Below are 18,811 nucleotides of genomic sequence, written 5' to 3'. Positions count from 1 at the left end.
CAGAAGGCTGGGGGTTCAAACCCACCAGCCACTCCTCGGAAGGAAGATGGGGCAATCTACTTCCGTAGTGATGCTGCTTCGGAAACCCAAGGAGGGGTCGCTATGAGTCGGGTCCAACTCGATGGCACATAACAACAACATGAGTAAGAACTGACTATGGCATCTAACAACAACAACATATAAATGACAAAATTTCAAATAAATTTAGTTGATATTGTGAGTAATAACAGGCAGGTTCATTTAAAACTGTTAAAGAATTCATAATTTTTATATTATTTTTTGCACTTATGAATACTTAAAAGTTAAATTTGAAATTTTTTAATGTTGTGAGGGAATTCATTTACAGGCTTGAAATGGTTGCGAGCCAGTGTCTTGATTCTCTTAGTTTATTTTCTGTTGACCTTTTCCAATTTCATTGTATCTGTTGTTGAGGTTTGATGATCCAAACCATAAATAAATTTGTTTTGATTGTGTTTTATTTTTTATTTCTCATGTAATAGTTCATTCAACTATTTGTTGACATTTGCTTAAAATCATTAATTGATACTTTTAGAAGAATAAAGCATAGATCTTCCTTACTTTGTATTGAACAACGATTATGGTGATCTCTCCAGGTTTATGTGCAGAGAGTTAGGTATCTGTCCTTCATGCTCCCACAGCTACCTTCAATAGCATTTATTATGACAAAAATCCAACTCAAAATAGCTTAGGTAAAATGAGGAAATTATTGGAAGAATTCCAAATTAAAGGTTTCATGACCATACCATGGCAAAATCAGATATAAACTGGGCTTTACGGATTCAGTCACCACCAGAACACTCCTTCTTGTCTCTACTGTTAGGCTTCTCTCTTGTGGCAAAGAACATGATTACTGACAGAGCAAACTGAGCCAGAATTCCCAGAGAAAAGATTTTGATTGTCCTTGATCATGTCAGGTGCCCATGCCTGACCCAGTCAACTATGGTCAGAAAGGTAGGATATTAAAGTGGTCCAGCTTGGGTCAGGTTCCAGCTCTTAGGTCAGTCTGGAATATCACAACTCTTCAAGGGATCGTATCAGCCACCCCTCGGAAGGAAGATAGGGCAATCTACTTCTGTGATACTGCCTCGGAAACCCAAGGAGGGGTTGTTATGAGTTGGATCTAACTTGACGGCACGTAACAACAACGTGATTAGAGAACAAACAAAAAATAACCAGTTGCTATGGATTTGACTCTGATTCATGCTGATCCCCTAGTGCATCAGAGTAGAACTGTGCTCTATAAGCTAATTTCAGTGGCTAATTTCTTAGAGGTGGATCACCAGGTGTTTCTTCTGATGTGCCTCCAGGTCAACTCAAGCTGCCAACCTTTTGGCACCACCCAAGGACTCTGACTGTAGTACAGGAGGGATCATTTCTCAGAAGGGATAGAGAGGGGTACTCTGCAGCAGAACAATAGCTGTCTTCTGTAACATTATTTTGTGATTATTTATTGGGTCCTTATCAATTTTCCAGTAGACTACAATGTGAGTTCTTAGAGGAAAATACATTTTGTTCAATTCTGTATCCTTTGACCTAGGACAGCATCTGTTGTAAATGTTGGGTTAATAAATCCTGAACTAATGAATTAATATGATACACAAAGTGTTTATATAAGGTTTGTCATGTCATGTCATATCTAGTGGAGATAATATGACAGTTCTAAGTTCTAGTCTGGCCCATTCATTTATGACTCACAAATTTTGTGAAATGAAGAGCAGCTCTTTCTGTGATTTTCCCCATTTAGAGAATTCAGTTTGCATTTAAAGAGAAATTACTGTACATGCACATGAAAATAAGTGTACTTTTCAAAGTTTGCTGTTTTGTTTAAATCATTGCCTTATCTGTGGGCCAGAAAATAAATGTCAGTGTTGGCTGAACGAATAGAAATGATCTCCTTTTAGTGTCCTTTCCGTTCTGTTCAGAGGGGCACATGTGATAGATTTGTCTTCTGGTTGGAGTAGATGTGCTTTAAATTTGGTGCTAAATACTGACAGGTAAATTAATGAAAATGGTCATAAACATTTCTGGGATCCCTGGATGGTACAATGGTTAATATGCTCAGCTGCTGACTTTTTAAAAAGTCAGAGGCTCAAGTCCACCCACAGGAACTTCAAAAGAAAGGCCTGTCAATCTACTTCTGAAAAAGCAGCCCTTGAAATCCCTGTGACATAGTTCTCCTCTGAAACACACGGGGTCACTGTGAGTCCAGAATTGACTTGATAGCAGCTGGAACTGGGAAGACATTTCACTGCATGCTTTATTTATTTATCAATAATATTTTTTTTGTGTGTTTTTGGTGAAGGTTTACACAGCAGTGTAGGTTCACAATCAATAATTTCTGCACAAGTTGTTTAATGACTTGGTTACATTCTTCACAGTGTGCGAACATTCTCATGATTTCTCTTCTGGTTTTTCCATTTCCATTAAACTAGTTTCCCTACCCTCTTACATTCTCATCTTAGTTTAAAGTATATGTTGACCATTTGGTCTCATACAGGAGATTTTTTTAAAGGAGCACGGTACTTAAGGGTGATATTCATTATTCTTTAAGCCAGTTATTTAGCTACAAGGTGACCTAAGGGGTTTAGTTTCAGTTCAGGGTTTGAAGAGTATCTCAGAGTAACAGTGTCCTCCAGTCTCAACCAGACCTATAGGTGTAGTTTTTTGTTTTTTGGGTGTTTTTTTTCATTTTTCCCAAGATTTTGAGGTTCTGTTTCTCATTTTTCTCCCATTCTGTCAGGTCACTGTGTCCTTTTTCATCTGTTTTTAGGTTTTTGTCAAGCAGGAAAGGATTTGCGTTTGGTATCACTGTGCATGGAACAAATCGATATCCCAGCAGGATTCCTGCTGGTGGGGGCCAAGTCTCCCAATCTTCCTGAACACATCCTAGTTTGTGCTGTAGACAAGCGATTTCTACCAGATGATCATGGAAAAAATGCACTTTTAGGTGAGTATTTCATGCTTATGAAATTCCTTCTAAAATAAGACAGTTAAAGCAGAAGTTTTATTTAAAATTACCACAGAATTAAAAAAAAAAAAAAAAGCCACAGAATTAATTGGAATTAAATAGTGTAGTTCAAATGAGAAACATTTTTTACATTCATTTTTATTTGTTCTAAAGAACCCTGGTAGCATAGTGCCTAAGGCACTTGACTGCTAACCAGAAGGCTGGCAGTTTGAACCCACCAGCTACTCCTTGGAAGGAATGTTGGGCAATCTACTTCTGCAGTGATACTGCCTTGGAAACCCAAGGAGGGGTCGCGATGAGTCGGGTCTGACTCGATGGCATATAACAACAACAAAGAACCCTGGTGGCATAGTGGTTAAGAGTTCAGCTGCTAAACAGAAGGTAGATAGTTCCAAACCCACCAACCACTCGATGGAGGAGAAAGGTGTGGCAGTCTGCTTCACCTCTGTACAGCCTTGGAAAACTTATGGGGCAGTTCTGTTCTGCCCTTGAAGGTTGCTGTGAGTCAGAATCAACTTGACAGCAGTGGGTTTATTCATTCTCAAAACCTTGCCTTATTTAAGAGACTTTTTTTAAAAAACTAAATATTAAAAGACAATGCAATTTTGCAAAAATTAATATTTTATAAACAAAGTAGAATTTACACTCTGTAATGCCATTGATCTGAAACTGATGTAAAATCAACTTTCAGTTACTCTTTTGTGGATTATCACTTTGTAAATTATTTGTAGTTTTTCCATAGCATCCATTATTCCTATCTATACTTGATTACTGTGTTTCTCATTTTACATTTAGCATTAGTTTACCCAAAATAAATAAGAATGTAAATGTGATATAAAACGTATAACTTTATCTCAAAATTAAATGGTTTAATTTCTGGTATTAACTTAGAATCTAGGCCTTTTTACAAGATAGCCTCCATATTCCATGCATCAAGAAATAACAGAGTGAAAAAAAAAAAAGAAATAACAGAGTGGATTTATTTATTTTTTAAATAATTATAAAGACAAACAAGAGGGCATATGAAGCTTATTGGCCTTTTTTTTTTTTCCTGCTGCTTCATTTCTCTGGATTCCCCCCCCCCCTCAAAATTTCTCTTACTATAGATATAGTCAGGTGTTAGGCACAGATATCAGTAAAAGTGAAAAAGATAAAAGGACAAAGAATTCAAGTGTTGTATTGATTCAGAAACATATTTGTTTGTTTGAGCTGTGGTTTGATTCCTTAAATTACGATTAAGACTCTTCTTCTGGTTCATCGAAAAAGAAACGGTCAGTTGTTTTTTGTATATTTGTTATGTGCCATTGAGTGAGACCCGACTCATAGTGACCTCTCCTTGGGTTTCCGAGGAAGTATCAGTACAGAAGTATATTGCCCCATCTTCCTTCCGAGGAGTGGCTGGTGGGTTTGAACCGCCAGCCTTCTGGCTAGCAGTCAGGTGCCTTAGGGACTGTGTTCACTTTATTTTTCTTTTAGTAAAATTGAGAAAATAATTTAATATGGAAACCTAGTGATAAAACTTACATATTGTACTAAATTACCAAAGAAGATCTAAGTATCTGTTCATTCATTCACCAATATTTATTCCAAATGTACTGTATAACAAATCATGCTAGGTTATGATATAGGGGTACAGAAGGAAGACACAATCCTTTTTCTCTCAAAGCTTAGAACATAGTAGGTTGTGGTAAAATGGCTTTTTTGGAAGGCATTTTAAAATCATCAGTGTCATCAGATGTGGCTGTGACTATAGAGAAAAATCTCTCATGATTCCTTTTTGCTCAGTGATTCTTCTTGATTAGAGGAATCCTCTTAGAATATATTATGAAAAGGACAGAGCAAACACCATCAGAATAATAGATTTCTTAATCCTATGAAAATAGAAATATGTAGACCAAAGACCATGGACTTTAGAATCAGACAGACCTGGGTTTAAACCCCTGATTTGCCACTTAGTACTTTGAAGAACTTTGCAAGCTACCTAACCTCTTGATGTCTCAGATTCCTCATGTCTTTAAAAGAGCCAATAGTACCTACTCTGTAGAGTTTTAAAGATCAAGTGAAGTAAAATAAAATAATAAAGATCAAGTGAGATGATGTTTATAAGGCCCCCGTGTAATGCAATGTCTGACATAGTAAACCAAACCCAACCCATTGCTGTTGACTTGAATCCGACTCATGGCACCCTATGTGTGTTACACAGAGTAGAACTGCACCATCAGGTTTTCTTGGTTGTAATCTTTGTGGAAGCAGATCACCAGACCTTTCTCCTCAGTGCTGCTGTGTGGGTTCTCACTGCCAACCTTTTGGTTAATAGCTGAGAACAAACCATTTGTGCCATCCAGGGACCTAGTACTTGCTCATTAAATGGTAGTTATTCTGCTTTAGTATTTATGAAATACTTTTATAGACTTAGAACTGTGTTTACTTTCTCTAGCCTTATAAAAATGGGCATAACTTTTCACTTCCCACTTCTCCAGGTACAAATGTATTGCAGCAAAATGGTGGAACTTTTTTCTTAGATAATCATATTGTTGAGATTTTTATATGTTCAATATGCTTTTGACCAGAAGTTAATACTCACCCAACATTTCCTACTTTGATGTATGATTTTAGTATATACATTGATATAGTGGGAAAAGCTTTAAGCTTCAGATATTCTAGAATCCCGGTGAAATCCAATATCAATTTGTCTAAAGTTTTATGTAAATTGTGCAAATTCCAAAGACTGTGGGAGACTTGATTTTAAAAAATATTTCTCCAGTTGCCAGTGCATGTGCTCCACATCTACTCTGCAACTGAACAACTTGATTGCTAAAATAACTAGAAAGGTAATTTGGCTGTTAAGTGTGTTTTTTCTTTCTTTTTCATTACTGATGCTAGCAAGAACTTTGAGCAAATAAAATCTCTTTTGAACCAAGGATAATAGAGTCAAACAGAGTCTGAGAAATGGACCTTAGGATTCTAACTCCTAATATTGTTACCTTTTATTAAAGTGAAGATTCTCTTCTTCGTAGATTATCCAAATCTATTACTTTCCTTCCTTCTCCCACTCTCTTGCTTTTCACCACAGAAAATAGGCAGAGGAAAAGATTTAAAAAAAAAAAAAAAAAAAGAACACCTCAACTTCATTAATTTGTTAATTCTAATTCTCATGCTTATCTTTTCTAAACTACTTGGACATACCATATAAGCCTCATTTTTTAGCTTATTAAAATATTTCTACTGAAATGTTCTTCTAGCATTTTTGTTGTGGTTTTCATGTGATACATTTGCTTGACAGTTTAGGCAATTTCCATTAAGGGGTGACGATCACACCATTATTCAGTGCTGAATCCCTGGTACTTGAAACAGTGTTTAGCACTAATTGCTATAGAGTTGATTTCAACTCATGGCAGGCCCATGTGTGAGAGCAGAACTGTGTTTCACGGGGCTTACAAGGCTGTGACTTTTCAGAAGCAGATCATCAGGCCTCTCCTTTGAGGCATCTCTAGGTTGGTTCTAACTGCCAACCTTTCAGTTAGTTGTCCAGTGCTTAACCATTTTGTGTACCCAGTGACTCCTGCGTGGCACATATTAGAGTATAAATATTTGTTGCATGGATGGATTGATGGATGGATGACTTTAGGAACTTGAACTCTGCAGCCATTGACAACATTTGTTTTTGTTTGCTTCCACCTTCAGGGTTTTAGACAATGGCTAGGTGCTCTCAAATGCAATCTATCTCTGAATACAGTTTAAGTAATTTAAAAAACTGTACTAATATTTACATTTTTATATAATAATAGTAATAAATTAGTAATTCTATGTAATTGGCTAGAGGTTGTGACTATCTCTTGTTTACCACTGCTTCTCCATTGTTTAGCACAATGCTTGATGTATAGATAGGCGAATTAATAATAGATCGGACTGCCCATTTATAGATGCTCTGATTGATTGTCAGTGTCCTAAGATTGGGACACTGGGAGGTACTGTCTTTATAATCCACATAGACTTTATCTTCTCTCCTTACATATCTTAGTTACATAAAAACACTATCACTTTATCAGTGAATTTCTTTTCAGTTAGTTGTAAGTAATAGAGACACTGAATTTGTACAATTTAAAATTTCCTTTCTTTCTTATTTAAAATTTGTTTGTCTTTGTTTACCTCTATGAAAATAAATGTGTTATTTTCTCATCAGACAACCAGAGGAACTCACTCTTACTGCATGCTTTTTGGTTGGTGTATTAAGGAGGACCAAAAAAGTTGATTTCCAGTAAAGCAAAGCATAACTTCTCATTCTCCCAGCACGCTCCGTTTCTTCTTTCTTTATCTTCTTTTCCAAACAGCCCCTAGAAGTTTCATTAGTCTGAGAGAGGAATTGTTTAGATGTCAGCACTAAAGAATTAAAAAAAAAAAAACAAACACCCAAACACATTGCCATTGAGTCAATTCTGACTCATAGCAGCTCTTTATATTAAGAGTAGAACTGCTCCATTGGGTTTTCTTGACTGTAATCTTTATGAAAGCATATTGCTTGTTCTGTCTTTTGTGGCATTGCTGGTGGGTTTGAACCATCATGTTTTAGGTTAGTAGACAAACACAATTTATACCACCCAGCTTGAATAAAGAGGGTTTGAATAAAGAAGAAATGGAAATCTCATGGCAATCAGCATCAGAAGGTATAACCAGATGGTATAGAAACTTTTCATATTTCTCAACTTGGTCTGTCCTGCACCTTAGTTTACATGTGGTTGACATAGTTCAAACCTGGTCCAGCGTCTAGTATCATTTGAATGACTCTGTTTATTTACTTCAAAATTCCAGGATAGAGCCTCTGATTGTCCCAAATTAGGTCAGATATTGTTTGTCAGAAGCAAATTCACATGGCAGGTAGGATGGAGAACCATGCCTAAGATCAGCACATCCTCTAAGAAGGGAGGGTGTGGTGAGGAAATAATGGACATCTCCAGGACCAAACTTTTTCTTATCATAATATCAGCTATATAAATTCTATCACATGATACTATCCAGTTTATTTCCTTAACTATTACTCTTTTGGGGTGATATGTATATTATATCTAGTCTTTCACATTATAAAATAACTCTGCTAAAATTATTTTTGTGCCTGTTTTTATTTCTTCCTTTGAATTATTTCCTTGAACTTGAGAAGTTATTGCATGAATATTTATTTTTATATATAAAAATATCGTATCCATTTACAAGGCCACCAGTAACTTTGGTTTTCCTCATTTCAGGGTTTTCTGGAAACTGTATTGGCTGTGGAGAAAGAGGATTTCGGTATTTCACAGAATTTTCCAATCACATTAACTTGAAGCTCACCACCCAGCCAAAAAAGCAGAAGCACTTAAAGTACTACCTAGTCAGAAGTTCCCAGGGTGTACTATCGAAGGGACCTCTCATCTGCTGGAAAGGTAGCCTCAGCTTCTACTACAGAAAGGGAAGGAAGTGGGGATTCCACAGTAGTGATAGTGACTCGTACAGAATTGTGAATTGAGGGTTGATATAATAAATATCCCAAGGTCAGAAGGCCATCAAAAAAATATAAATCCCTCTAATAGGTTGTGTAAGGAACCCTGGTAGTGTAATGGTTAAGCATTTAGGTGCTAACCAAAAAGATCAGTGGTTTGAACGAACCCCCACCAGTGCTCCTTGTAAGAAAGATGTGGCAGTCTGCTTACATAAAGATTACAGCCTAGGAAACCCTATAGGGCAGTTCTACTCTGTCCTGTGGGGTCACTATGAATAGGAATCAAGTCTGCAGCACACAATAAGAAGTAGGTTATATGAACTCTGCTTCTTTTCTATTTTTAGCAGAGATTATTCAAGTTGAAGAAAAGTACACATCTGTTTGTTTTTGTCCTTTGAAGTTGGTGGGGTACAACCCTTGGAAGAAGAATGGACTCTTACTAGTTTTTTTGGTTTCTTCATTTGGAGAGGACCTCAAAGTGTCAGTTTTCCGTTAAGATACTTTTTTTTTAAACTTTATTTGGGTTCTTTGGTAATTCTCAAGCATATACATTTTTCTATTTTAATTAAACCCAAAATACTTGAGAGTAAATAATTTATCTTCATAATGCCTAGAGAAAAGACACTGTTAAGTTGACAAAGTTTTGTTTCTTTTAAATTAAGAAGAACTTAACTAACTTATGTATAGAAATGAATCCAGTTAAAACTTCACATCTTCATGTATTTGATAGGAATTTGCACAAGTTCTATCCATTGTATTACTGCAGGGCTGTATCTAATCCTTCTATTGAGCAATTTCATAGATGCTGAAATTTTTTCCCCTATATAATAATACGTCTTTAATGTTTCCGTTTATTGTCTGTACACAACTTTTGCCTGTCCATGAAAAACAGCATAATAAATACAAATTACAACTACAGATTTGTCTCTGAGTCCTTCATAGCTTAAGTGGCATTATATAACTCCAAAGGAAGCTGCTACATGTTCTAAGCCAGGTATTACCACTTGCAACCATTGACTCATAAGCATTATAACTCTTTATCCTAATAAAGTCTGAAGAATTTTCCTAGAAAATTAATTTTGAATGTTATGAACCCTAGCAAAAGAGTAAAAATGGAATAGGTATTGCCTCCCTACCTTTTAACTTCCTTTTTATAAAAAAATTTTGTTACAGTTACATAAATATTTTTAACTTCTTTGGTACATAATGATAATTCATCTTTCTGGTAAAGAATAACATTTGTGAAATAGCTTATAATACAGTGATCCTGGGTGGCTTCTGAAGCATCATGGTTATAGAAGTTGCTAATTTGGAATTGGAATTGTATGTATATACACTTATACAAACATGTACAATATACATATACACATAATGTGGAGATGTGCTTTAAGGCCAAAATACCATAGCTCTTCCTGGAAGGTCATAGCATAGATGAAAGTTATAGGAAACTGCTTCTAATCCTTGCATATATCTGATAAACTTGGAAACCCTCTCTAATTGGCTTTGTCATATACAACCATTTGTATTCCCTTTTTATATACTATGTTTAGAGATTAATATTGTTTAACATAGAGTATAATTTGGTTGCAAGTTAAAGTACCACAAACTCAAAAAAATACCAACTCACTGCCATCCAGTCAATTACAACTCATAGCAACCCCCATTGGGTTTCTGAGGCTGTAAATCTTTATCATAGTAGATTGCCCCATTTTCCTTCCACAGAGCAGCTGGTGGGTTTGAACCATCAACCTTCTGGTTAGCAGTTAAATGTCTTAGATACCATGCCACCAGAGTTCCTTAAAGCACCACAGGCTATCATAATACAAAGTACATTATACCAGATCCTCATTAATATCAGCTTTTTTAAAATGAAGCTTAGTATTGTATGATCAGCAATAAACTTGAACATTGTCTGCCTATTTCCTTCAGAAGAATTGAGAATGCACATGATATCTGTATGGAAGTAGATTGTCCAAAATTCCTTCTGAGGAGTGGCTGGTGGGTTTGAACTGCCAGCCTTCTGATTAGTAGTCAGATGCCTTAGGCACTGTGGCACCAGAGCTTCTAATTTATCTCTTTTGCCTATACATATTTTCTCTGCATCTGTTTTGGGATATAAATTAAAATTGGGTAGAGAAAGTTGAAAGCAGCCTGTATGGACTTTAGGTTACTGTTCCACACTAAAATCAGTCATGGACAGGAAGTAAACTGGTGTTTGAAAGCTTATTAAATCAAAATCCACTACTGTTGAGCCTATTCCAACTCATAATGACCCTATACAACAGAGTAGAACTGCTCCATAGGATTTCCAAGGCGGTAAATCTTTGTAGAAGCAGACTGCCACATTTTTCTCCCACAGAGCAGCTACTGAATTTGAACCACCAACCTTTTGGTTAGCAGCTGCACACTTCAACCACTGTGCCACCAGAGCTTCTGAAAGCTTATTAGATTTTTATAAATTATCAATGGCAGTGGGTTTGGTTTTTTTGGCTGATTGATATTTTAGCCTCAGTCTAAAACTAAAACTATCATGCTTACATTGAATATGATTTATTTTCCCCTGGGAACTAGTCTGTCTGGGAATAAAGATCTGATTTTCTATGTAATCATTTCTTTGCCTTCCAAACTTGACATCTGGCCCTAGGGAAAAGAACTATGCTCACTAGCTTGCATATTCTGTTGGAGTCAGCATTAGGGAAAGGGTGAATCTCTAATGAGAAAAGTGGCTACCACTGAAGAAGCAGCAATGTATATTAGAGGTTTTTAATGGATGGTCCTCCATCACTAATTTTAACAGAACATTGATCTCATATAATGTGATTCTTACTCCTTTCCAGAATGTAGAAGCCGACAATCCTCTGCTCCTTGCCACTCTCTTAAACCAAACTCTTCAGTGTCATCAACTGTGACCCCAGAAAATGGGACAACTAATGGATACAAATCAGGATTCATTCAGACAGGTAAGGGGTCTTTTTTGAATTTCAAGCAGCAGGTATATATTCACGTAGGCGTTTTAAGCTTACTGTTGGTTGGTTTGAATAGAGAGATTATTTGAGTTAGTATTAGAATTTGAACTCATCACTGAAATGAGTCAGTCTATGGAAGACCCAAGACCAGACAGTCCTTCCTATGCTAGGTGGAAGAGAGTGAAAGGAACTGAGAGTTGGTAAGAAATCTAGTTTAAGCATAAGACCTGTCTCTAGAGTGTTTACAGTAGGTAATGGGTGGAAATCAGACATGAAGGAAGTCTGCATCATTGCTATCAGGTAGTGTGTATGGGAGACATGTTCATGAAAACTGGAGTTCCAGGGTAGGAGGCTAACTAAGCCCACAGAACATTATACGAAGTAGTGTGCCGACTGTGATACAAAGTAAAGCCCCAAGGAAGGGTGAAGGATCACAGGGGGTGAAACCATCCTAGTGTCTAGGGATACAGGTCGGGACTTATTGCAAGTAACCAGATAAAATCTTAGTGCCTGGAAGTAGATTACAGTATCAGAGCAGGAGCAGCAGAATGGCTGATCTGATAGTGAGCAGATAAGCAATTGGTCTAAGGCTTCAAAAAATTGCTCCTTTTAGAGGACTGTGCTAGCCCAAGCCCTGAGGTCAGGATAAGACTGCAGGTAAGACTTAATGGTTCCAGGTGGCTGAAGGGCTAGAGAGCTGTAACTGAAAAGATTGTAGATACTATTTAAGAAAATTACTCAGAAACAGTCTCTACCACTACCAATTGCTGTCAAGTCAGCTCTGACTCATGCAGCCTTTTGTGTGTCAGAGTTATAACTGTGCCCCATAGGGATTTCAATGGAATAGATCTCCAGAGCTGTCTTTCAAGGTGCCTCTCGGTAGATTTGAATCTCCAAACTTTGACTTAGCAGCTGAATGTCTTTACGCTACATCTTAGGCAAGAAGAAAGTATTTTCAAAGAGTTCGTGTATTTTTTTTTTTCATTTTACTTGTTTTTGTGAGGTTCCATTTTACCAATCTGATGCGTAAACTTCATAGCATATGTGCCGTAGCCTTGCCAGTGTCCACTCAACCACAACAAGTTGAAAAGAAAGTTGCCTTCATTTACTTCAGTCCTAGTGTACTATTTCAAATTTATGTAAAATTCTAATAAGCTGGTAAATTGTTTCTACTTATACTCAAGATGGAAGTGAGTAGTAGAATATATTAGTAATGATAGCAGTGGTAATAAGACTAACTTGATTTAGGGACATTTCTTTCTATGTGTCAGCACTCATCTAAGTCTATCTTATCCTGGATAAGAAAGTCTAACTTTGTAATGACCTAAGACATTTATAGAGTGGCTGTAAACTAAGAGGAGAGAGCATCTCTCTTTAAAATAAATAAGAGAACATCGTATTAGTAGATATTCAAGAAAGAAAGAAGTTGGCATTTGGCTCTCAACATTGAAAGATTATATTACAATAATAATATGGCCACGTATCTCTTCTAGAGTATTATTTTAGTTGTTTGATTGGTTCCATGGTATATTTTCTGCCATTAGACTCTGGGGCTAGTGAAATGTAATTTAAAAAATATTGTAGTAATAATAAATATTTACTTTCTCCCAAAAAAACTTACCAAGTGTTTATTATCTTCCAAGAACTTTGTTAGATGCTAAAATGCAAGGTTCCAACACTTGACTGATATTTCTGATAATTTGAAACCACTCATGTAAGAGATAGGAAGATACAATTCAGGAGTGGTTAATGATGAACATTATGAACATAAATAATGCCACTGAATTGTACATGTGAAGACTGTTGAAATGTCAAATGTTTTGTTACCATATTTACCATATGATAAATATCTGTTTACCATAATAACAAAGAAAGAGTAAGAAAAAAGTATGTCTAGAACTCCTCAGAAGACAAAAACCAAAAACAAACCATTGCCATTGAGTTGATTCCAATTCACTGTAACTCTATAGGACTAAGTAGAACTGCCCCACAGGGTTTTCAAGGCAAACTGCCATATCTTTACCCTGCTAAGCAACTGGCAGGTTCAAACCACCAACCTTTCGGTTAGCAGCCAAGCACTTAACCACTGTGTCACCAGGGCTCCTTCCTCAGAAAACGAGGTATATATTTGTTGGTATAGTTTGATTACTGTTTTTCACTGATTACTCTTTGTCACTGCATACTGTGTGCTCAAGAATTATAAAATTTTAATGTTTTAATAATAAAACATTTTCCTTTCCTAAGAGAGAGAAGTGGTCTGATAAATAACAGTTGTAACTGAAAATATATGAATGTGTTAATAAGCAGCAATTTAATTTTCTTCTTTAAATTTTATTTACCTTGTTGTTGTTATTGAGAATATGTACAGCAAAAACATACACCAGTTCAACAGTCTCTTCATGTACAATTCAGTGACGTTGATGACATTCTCCAAGTTATGCAGTCATCCTTACTCTCCTTTTCTGAGTTGTTCCTCCCTGATTAACATAAATTCATTGCCCCCTGAGGTTTCTATCTAACCTTTCCAGTTGCTGTTGTCAATTTGATCCCATATAGATAGTTTCTTAAAAGAAAAAAAAAATGCTCAAGGCAGACCTTGTTTTACTAGTTAAGCTAAACTGTTGCTCGGTTTTAAGAAGACTTCAGGGGATATTTTTAGTTTAAGATTTAAGGATTCTCTCTGAGCAATAGTTTCAGAGGTTCATCCATCCTCCCTGGCACCAAAATTCTAGAGTCCACAAGCAATTCAATTTTAATTACACCAGGAAGTGTATTTTGAAAACAAATTTTGCTCTGGATAAAAGAAATCAAGATTGGGGTTTTCCGCAAAAGCTCTCCCATTTGTTGTGAGGTGACTGAAATGGAAAGGGAGAGGATGGGCATTGACTGACTGATTGTGAACATAAATGGCCAAGTGTTATGTGAGTACTCTTGTGTCCCTGTGTAGGATGTAAGTGATAATTTGCCCATGAAATTAATTATTAACAATTTGAGGTACAGTCCAGAAAAGTTAATAAAGTACCTTTAAAAGTGAGGCTTTAGAGCTTAAACTTCCGTTTTGACAAAATGAGTTCAAATATGATTATAAATTCTTAACAATAATTTCTTTCTTCCTACATATGTTGGAAATAACGGGCTGTAAGAATTTCATGTTAGCTTCATGATGTCATTGCAAACATTACAGTATGTAGCATCACCTTGGGTGATAGACTGAGATTTATCTTTCTATAGCTTGTTCTTTTAACCTGTAATGGTAGCAATGTTTAAACAAATCTGCATTTAGTTACTGCCTGTGACCAACATTTCTTAGCTGGAAATGTGGAAATACACATTACATAGTACTTGGAAAAGGGGTTAACACACCTTTGTCTTGAGTTTTACCCATCAAGCTCTAGATACTCTGTTCTAGTTGGCTTGCCACTTATTCCTCCCCTATGTTCTTTCAATATTCTTAACTTTCAACATTGATAATTTAAATTTTAGTCACCAATCCTTGTAAAATGTTTTATCATTTTTAGTGAAGGTGATTATGTATTCATATTCCTACATTATACACACATCTCCCCTACACACATGTAAATGTATTATTTTTAATTGGACAAGAATTCAAGAATAGATGAAAAAAGAATCTTTACCTAATCTTGAAACCTTTCTTCTATTTTTTTTTCCTAAATGTTTTATTGTTTTAGCTCTTACATCTAAGTATGTGAGCCATTATAAATTAATTTTTATATGTGGTGTGAGATGAAGGTCTAAGTTCATCTTTTTATATAGGGATGTCCAGTTGTTCTAGCACCATTTATTGAACAGACTGTCCTCTCCACAATGAATTGCATTTGTCAAAAATCAGTTGACAATAAATACAGGGATTTAAATCAACTAAATGGCAGCTGGTTTGGTTTGGTTGGTTTACTTATGGAAAAATTAATAAATTGGACCTCAAGAAATATTTGCAAGACACACATCCAATAAAGGATTTATATCTAGAATTTACAAAGAACTCTTAACAACTCAATAATAATAAGAAAAAAAATCCAATCAAAATATAGGCAAAATATTTTAGTAAACATTTCTTAAATATATATATATATATATATATATATATAAATGGCTAATAAGCATGCAAAAAGATGCTCAAAATTATTAGTCATTAAACCAAGAACCCAAACCCATTGCCCCATTGCTGCTGATTCCAACTCATAGCAACCCTATAAGACAGGGTAGAACTGGCCCATATGGTTTCCAAGGCTGTAATCTTTGTAGAAGAGCCCTCATGGCACAGTGGTTAAAGTGCTTGGCTGGTAATCAAAAGGTTGGCCATTCAAACCTACCAGCTGCTCTGCAGGAGAAAGATGTAGCAGTCTGCCCACCCAGTGACTGTCCTGTGTGCCTCTCTCCTATATATGACATGATGTTTTCATAGTGTCCAAATCACATAACGGGAGCTCTGGTAGCATAGTGGCTAAGACACTTGCCTGCTAACCAGACGGCTGGCAGTTCAAACCCACCAGCCACTCCTCGGAAGGAAGGTTGGGCAATCCTACTTCCATAGTGATACTGCCTCGGAAACCCAAGGAGGGGTCGCTATGAGTCGGAGCCGACTCGATGGCAAATAACAACAACAACAACAACAAATCACATAACACCTTATTTCATAGAATATATCATGGACATTAAGCAACACATACCTGTACAAGCACACTCCATTTTATTGTGCTTTGCAGATAGTACGTTTTTTATAAATTGAAGGTTTGTGGCAATCCTGTGTCGAGCAAGTGTATTGTGCTATTTTTCCAACAGCATATGTTCACATCATGTTTGTGTGTCACATGTTGATAACTCTCACAATATTTCAAACTTTTTCATTATGCTAGTACAAATTTAATAGGCTACGTAGAGTGTAAACATAACTTTTATATATACTGGGAAACGAAATATTCACATGACTCACTTTATTGCAATATAAGCTTATTTGCAGTGGTCTGGAACAGAGCCTGCAGTATCTCTGAAGCATCCCTCTATGTCAGGGGGAGAAAAGTGTGAATTTATCCACTCAAACTTCTCATGGCCACAATTGCCATGGGGTAATAATAGTGTTTTGGTCCTTTGAGATCTTATTTCCCATTATGGTGATTCTACAGTGGCATTGTTTCTGTAGAATTAGAGATGTGGTATGGAATCTGACAGCTGACTTTGGTCTCCAAGAAAGAAGGCGACTGGGCCAACCTTAAGTGGAAATCTCTGAATACCCAACACTCTTCTTTCATTGACACCTCTTAGCCTTCTGTGTATCCAGAATGCTTCACTATATACCTGACCCAACCCAGCCTTCCTTACTCACAAAGCTTTGCTTGCTAGATCTCCATTTCCCCTATAACAACTCCTCCATCCCTGGTGGCAACTGTTTAGAAAGAATTTTTTATGAGATGTGCCAGTTAACTGTCAAATGAAGCATTCTGCTTCCATAAAGATTTATAGCCTTGAAAGCCTATGGGGTTGATTCTGCTCTGTCATATAGGGTCACTATGGATCAGAATTGACTCAATGGCAGTGGGTTTGTTTTTTGGTTTGAAATATAGCTGTCTTTGTTCCCTTCCTGATCTTTATATTTGTCCTCCTTTGAGCTTCTAAGCTTTTTTTTTCCCCCTCCCTCTTTACCTGCAGCCTTGAGACCAAGGTAATCAAAAGTTCCTCTAGTAGGCTTTTCTAAACTTAATTCCTCATGAATATTCAAATTAATGCTTTGTGAAACATAACCTCTTTTTCCAATTCTGATGGAAACCCTATTGTCCACTTACAACCAGATATTGAGAATGTATAAGGAAGCATGTAGGTTCTTCCTTTAGACTATAAATATCTTGAAGATTGATTTGTATTTTTGTCTTACTACCCCATTGTTTCTTTGGAATCTAGCATAGTACCTAGCATACTGAAGAGGCTTAATAAATATTTGACAAATGAATGGATGGAAGGGAGAAGACAGAAAACCAGTGATTATTCCCCTCTAAGATTAGGGGATGGAGGGTGAGACTGAGAACTATCCATGAATGTGCTTGTGAGATTTCTCTTTCTGCCCTGCATAAGAGGAAGTGCAACAAATATTTGTTTAACAAATAAAAGGGAATTCTACACATTTTGTTTGTAGGAATAAAGAAACTGTAAATAATAACAATGCTGTGTTATTTTCACCTATTAGCCAAAACATTTTTACCTCAAGTGATAATAAATACACAGTGGTAGCAAGAATATGGTAAGCCTTAATACTTTCAGCTAGAGTGATGGGGTGAACAGTGGTATGACCTTTTAAGGAAGCAGTTTGGCAATATGTAACAGGAACATTAAAAATATTTATGTGCTTTGTTCTAATAATCTTACTTCAGAGGTTCTGGCCAAGAAAATACCTTATAAGGAGAGTTGTGATATTCACTGCAGATCCTTTTATATTAGCTAAAAAGGAAAAGTAACCTTAGTACAGAGACGTTTCAGTAAATCATGGCATACTGCATGGTGAAAATATTAAAAAAGATAATTATGAAACAATTTGTAGCCAATAGGAAATAATTCTGTTAATTAAAAATGTAATATATAAAACTGTATATGTATTTTTATTATATCATATAAAAATATAATGTGGACAAAATCAACAAGGGTATACATTAAAGAAAAACACAATGGTATGTGGGAGAAGTGAGTTTTTATCACATTTGTTTCTATTTCTGAATTTTCCCCTATGTTATATTTTTAATAGTTAAGCATTTAAAATTATCACAATTAAGACAAATGTATAGGTCAGTAGAATAATGTCTGCTTTTTACTGATCGCTTTTCAGCATTCTTCGTGTGTATAACAATAAGGGCCAGTATGTCACATGCTGTTGTCAGGTGCCACGGAGTTGGCTCCAACTCATAGCAGTGCTCCGTACAACAGGATGAAACACTGCTTGGTCTTGTGCCATCCTCACAGTCATTACTGTGCTTGAGACCATCATTGCAACCGCTGTGCCAATCCATTTTGTTAGGGTCTTCCATTTCTTCGCTGACCCTCTACTTTACCAAGCAATAACTGGCCCCTTCTAACAACATGACCAAAGCGCTTGAGAAGAAGTCTGGCCATTCTCATTTCCAAGGAGCATTCCGGCTGCACTTCTTCCAGGGTGGATTTATTTGTTCTTCTGGCATTCCATGGTATTTTCAGTACTCTTTGCCAACCCCACAAATCAAAGGCATCACTCTTCTTCAGTCTTCCTTAGACATTGTCCAGCTTTCATATGCATATAAGGCTGTTGAAAATATCATGGCTTGGCTTAGGTGCACCTTAGTCTTCAAAGTGAATCTTTGCTTCTTTCTTTTTTTTTTTTTAATTGTAATTTGGGTCAAAGTTTAC

The 18,811-nt window shown here is 36.2% G+C and overlaps 1 protein-coding gene across 1 annotated transcript in view; it reads left to right on the top strand.

Moving 5' to 3' along the window:
• GREB1L (GREB1 like retinoic acid receptor coactivator) overlaps positions 1-18,811 on the top strand; it is a 204,166-nt gene that overhangs the window by 25,625 nt on the left and 159,730 nt on the right. Inside the window, exons 3-5 of the mRNA XM_007935598.1 lie at positions 2,792-2,968; positions 8,230-8,406; positions 11,300-11,422. Coding sequence (XP_007933789.1) covers positions 2,792-2,968; positions 8,230-8,406; positions 11,300-11,422 — 477 coding nt within the window. The remainder of the gene's footprint in view (positions 1-2,791; positions 2,969-8,229; positions 8,407-11,299; positions 11,423-18,811) is intronic.

Source organism: Orycteropus afer, unplaced genomic scaffold (assembly GCF_000298275.1).
Source record: "Orycteropus afer afer isolate SDZICR_OR568_19922 unplaced genomic scaffold, OryAfe1.0 scaffold00030, whole genome shotgun sequence".
Taxonomy (NCBI): Eukaryota; Metazoa; Chordata; class Mammalia; order Tubulidentata; family Orycteropodidae; genus Orycteropus; species Orycteropus afer.
This window is presented reverse-complemented; position numbering and strand designations above follow the sequence as displayed.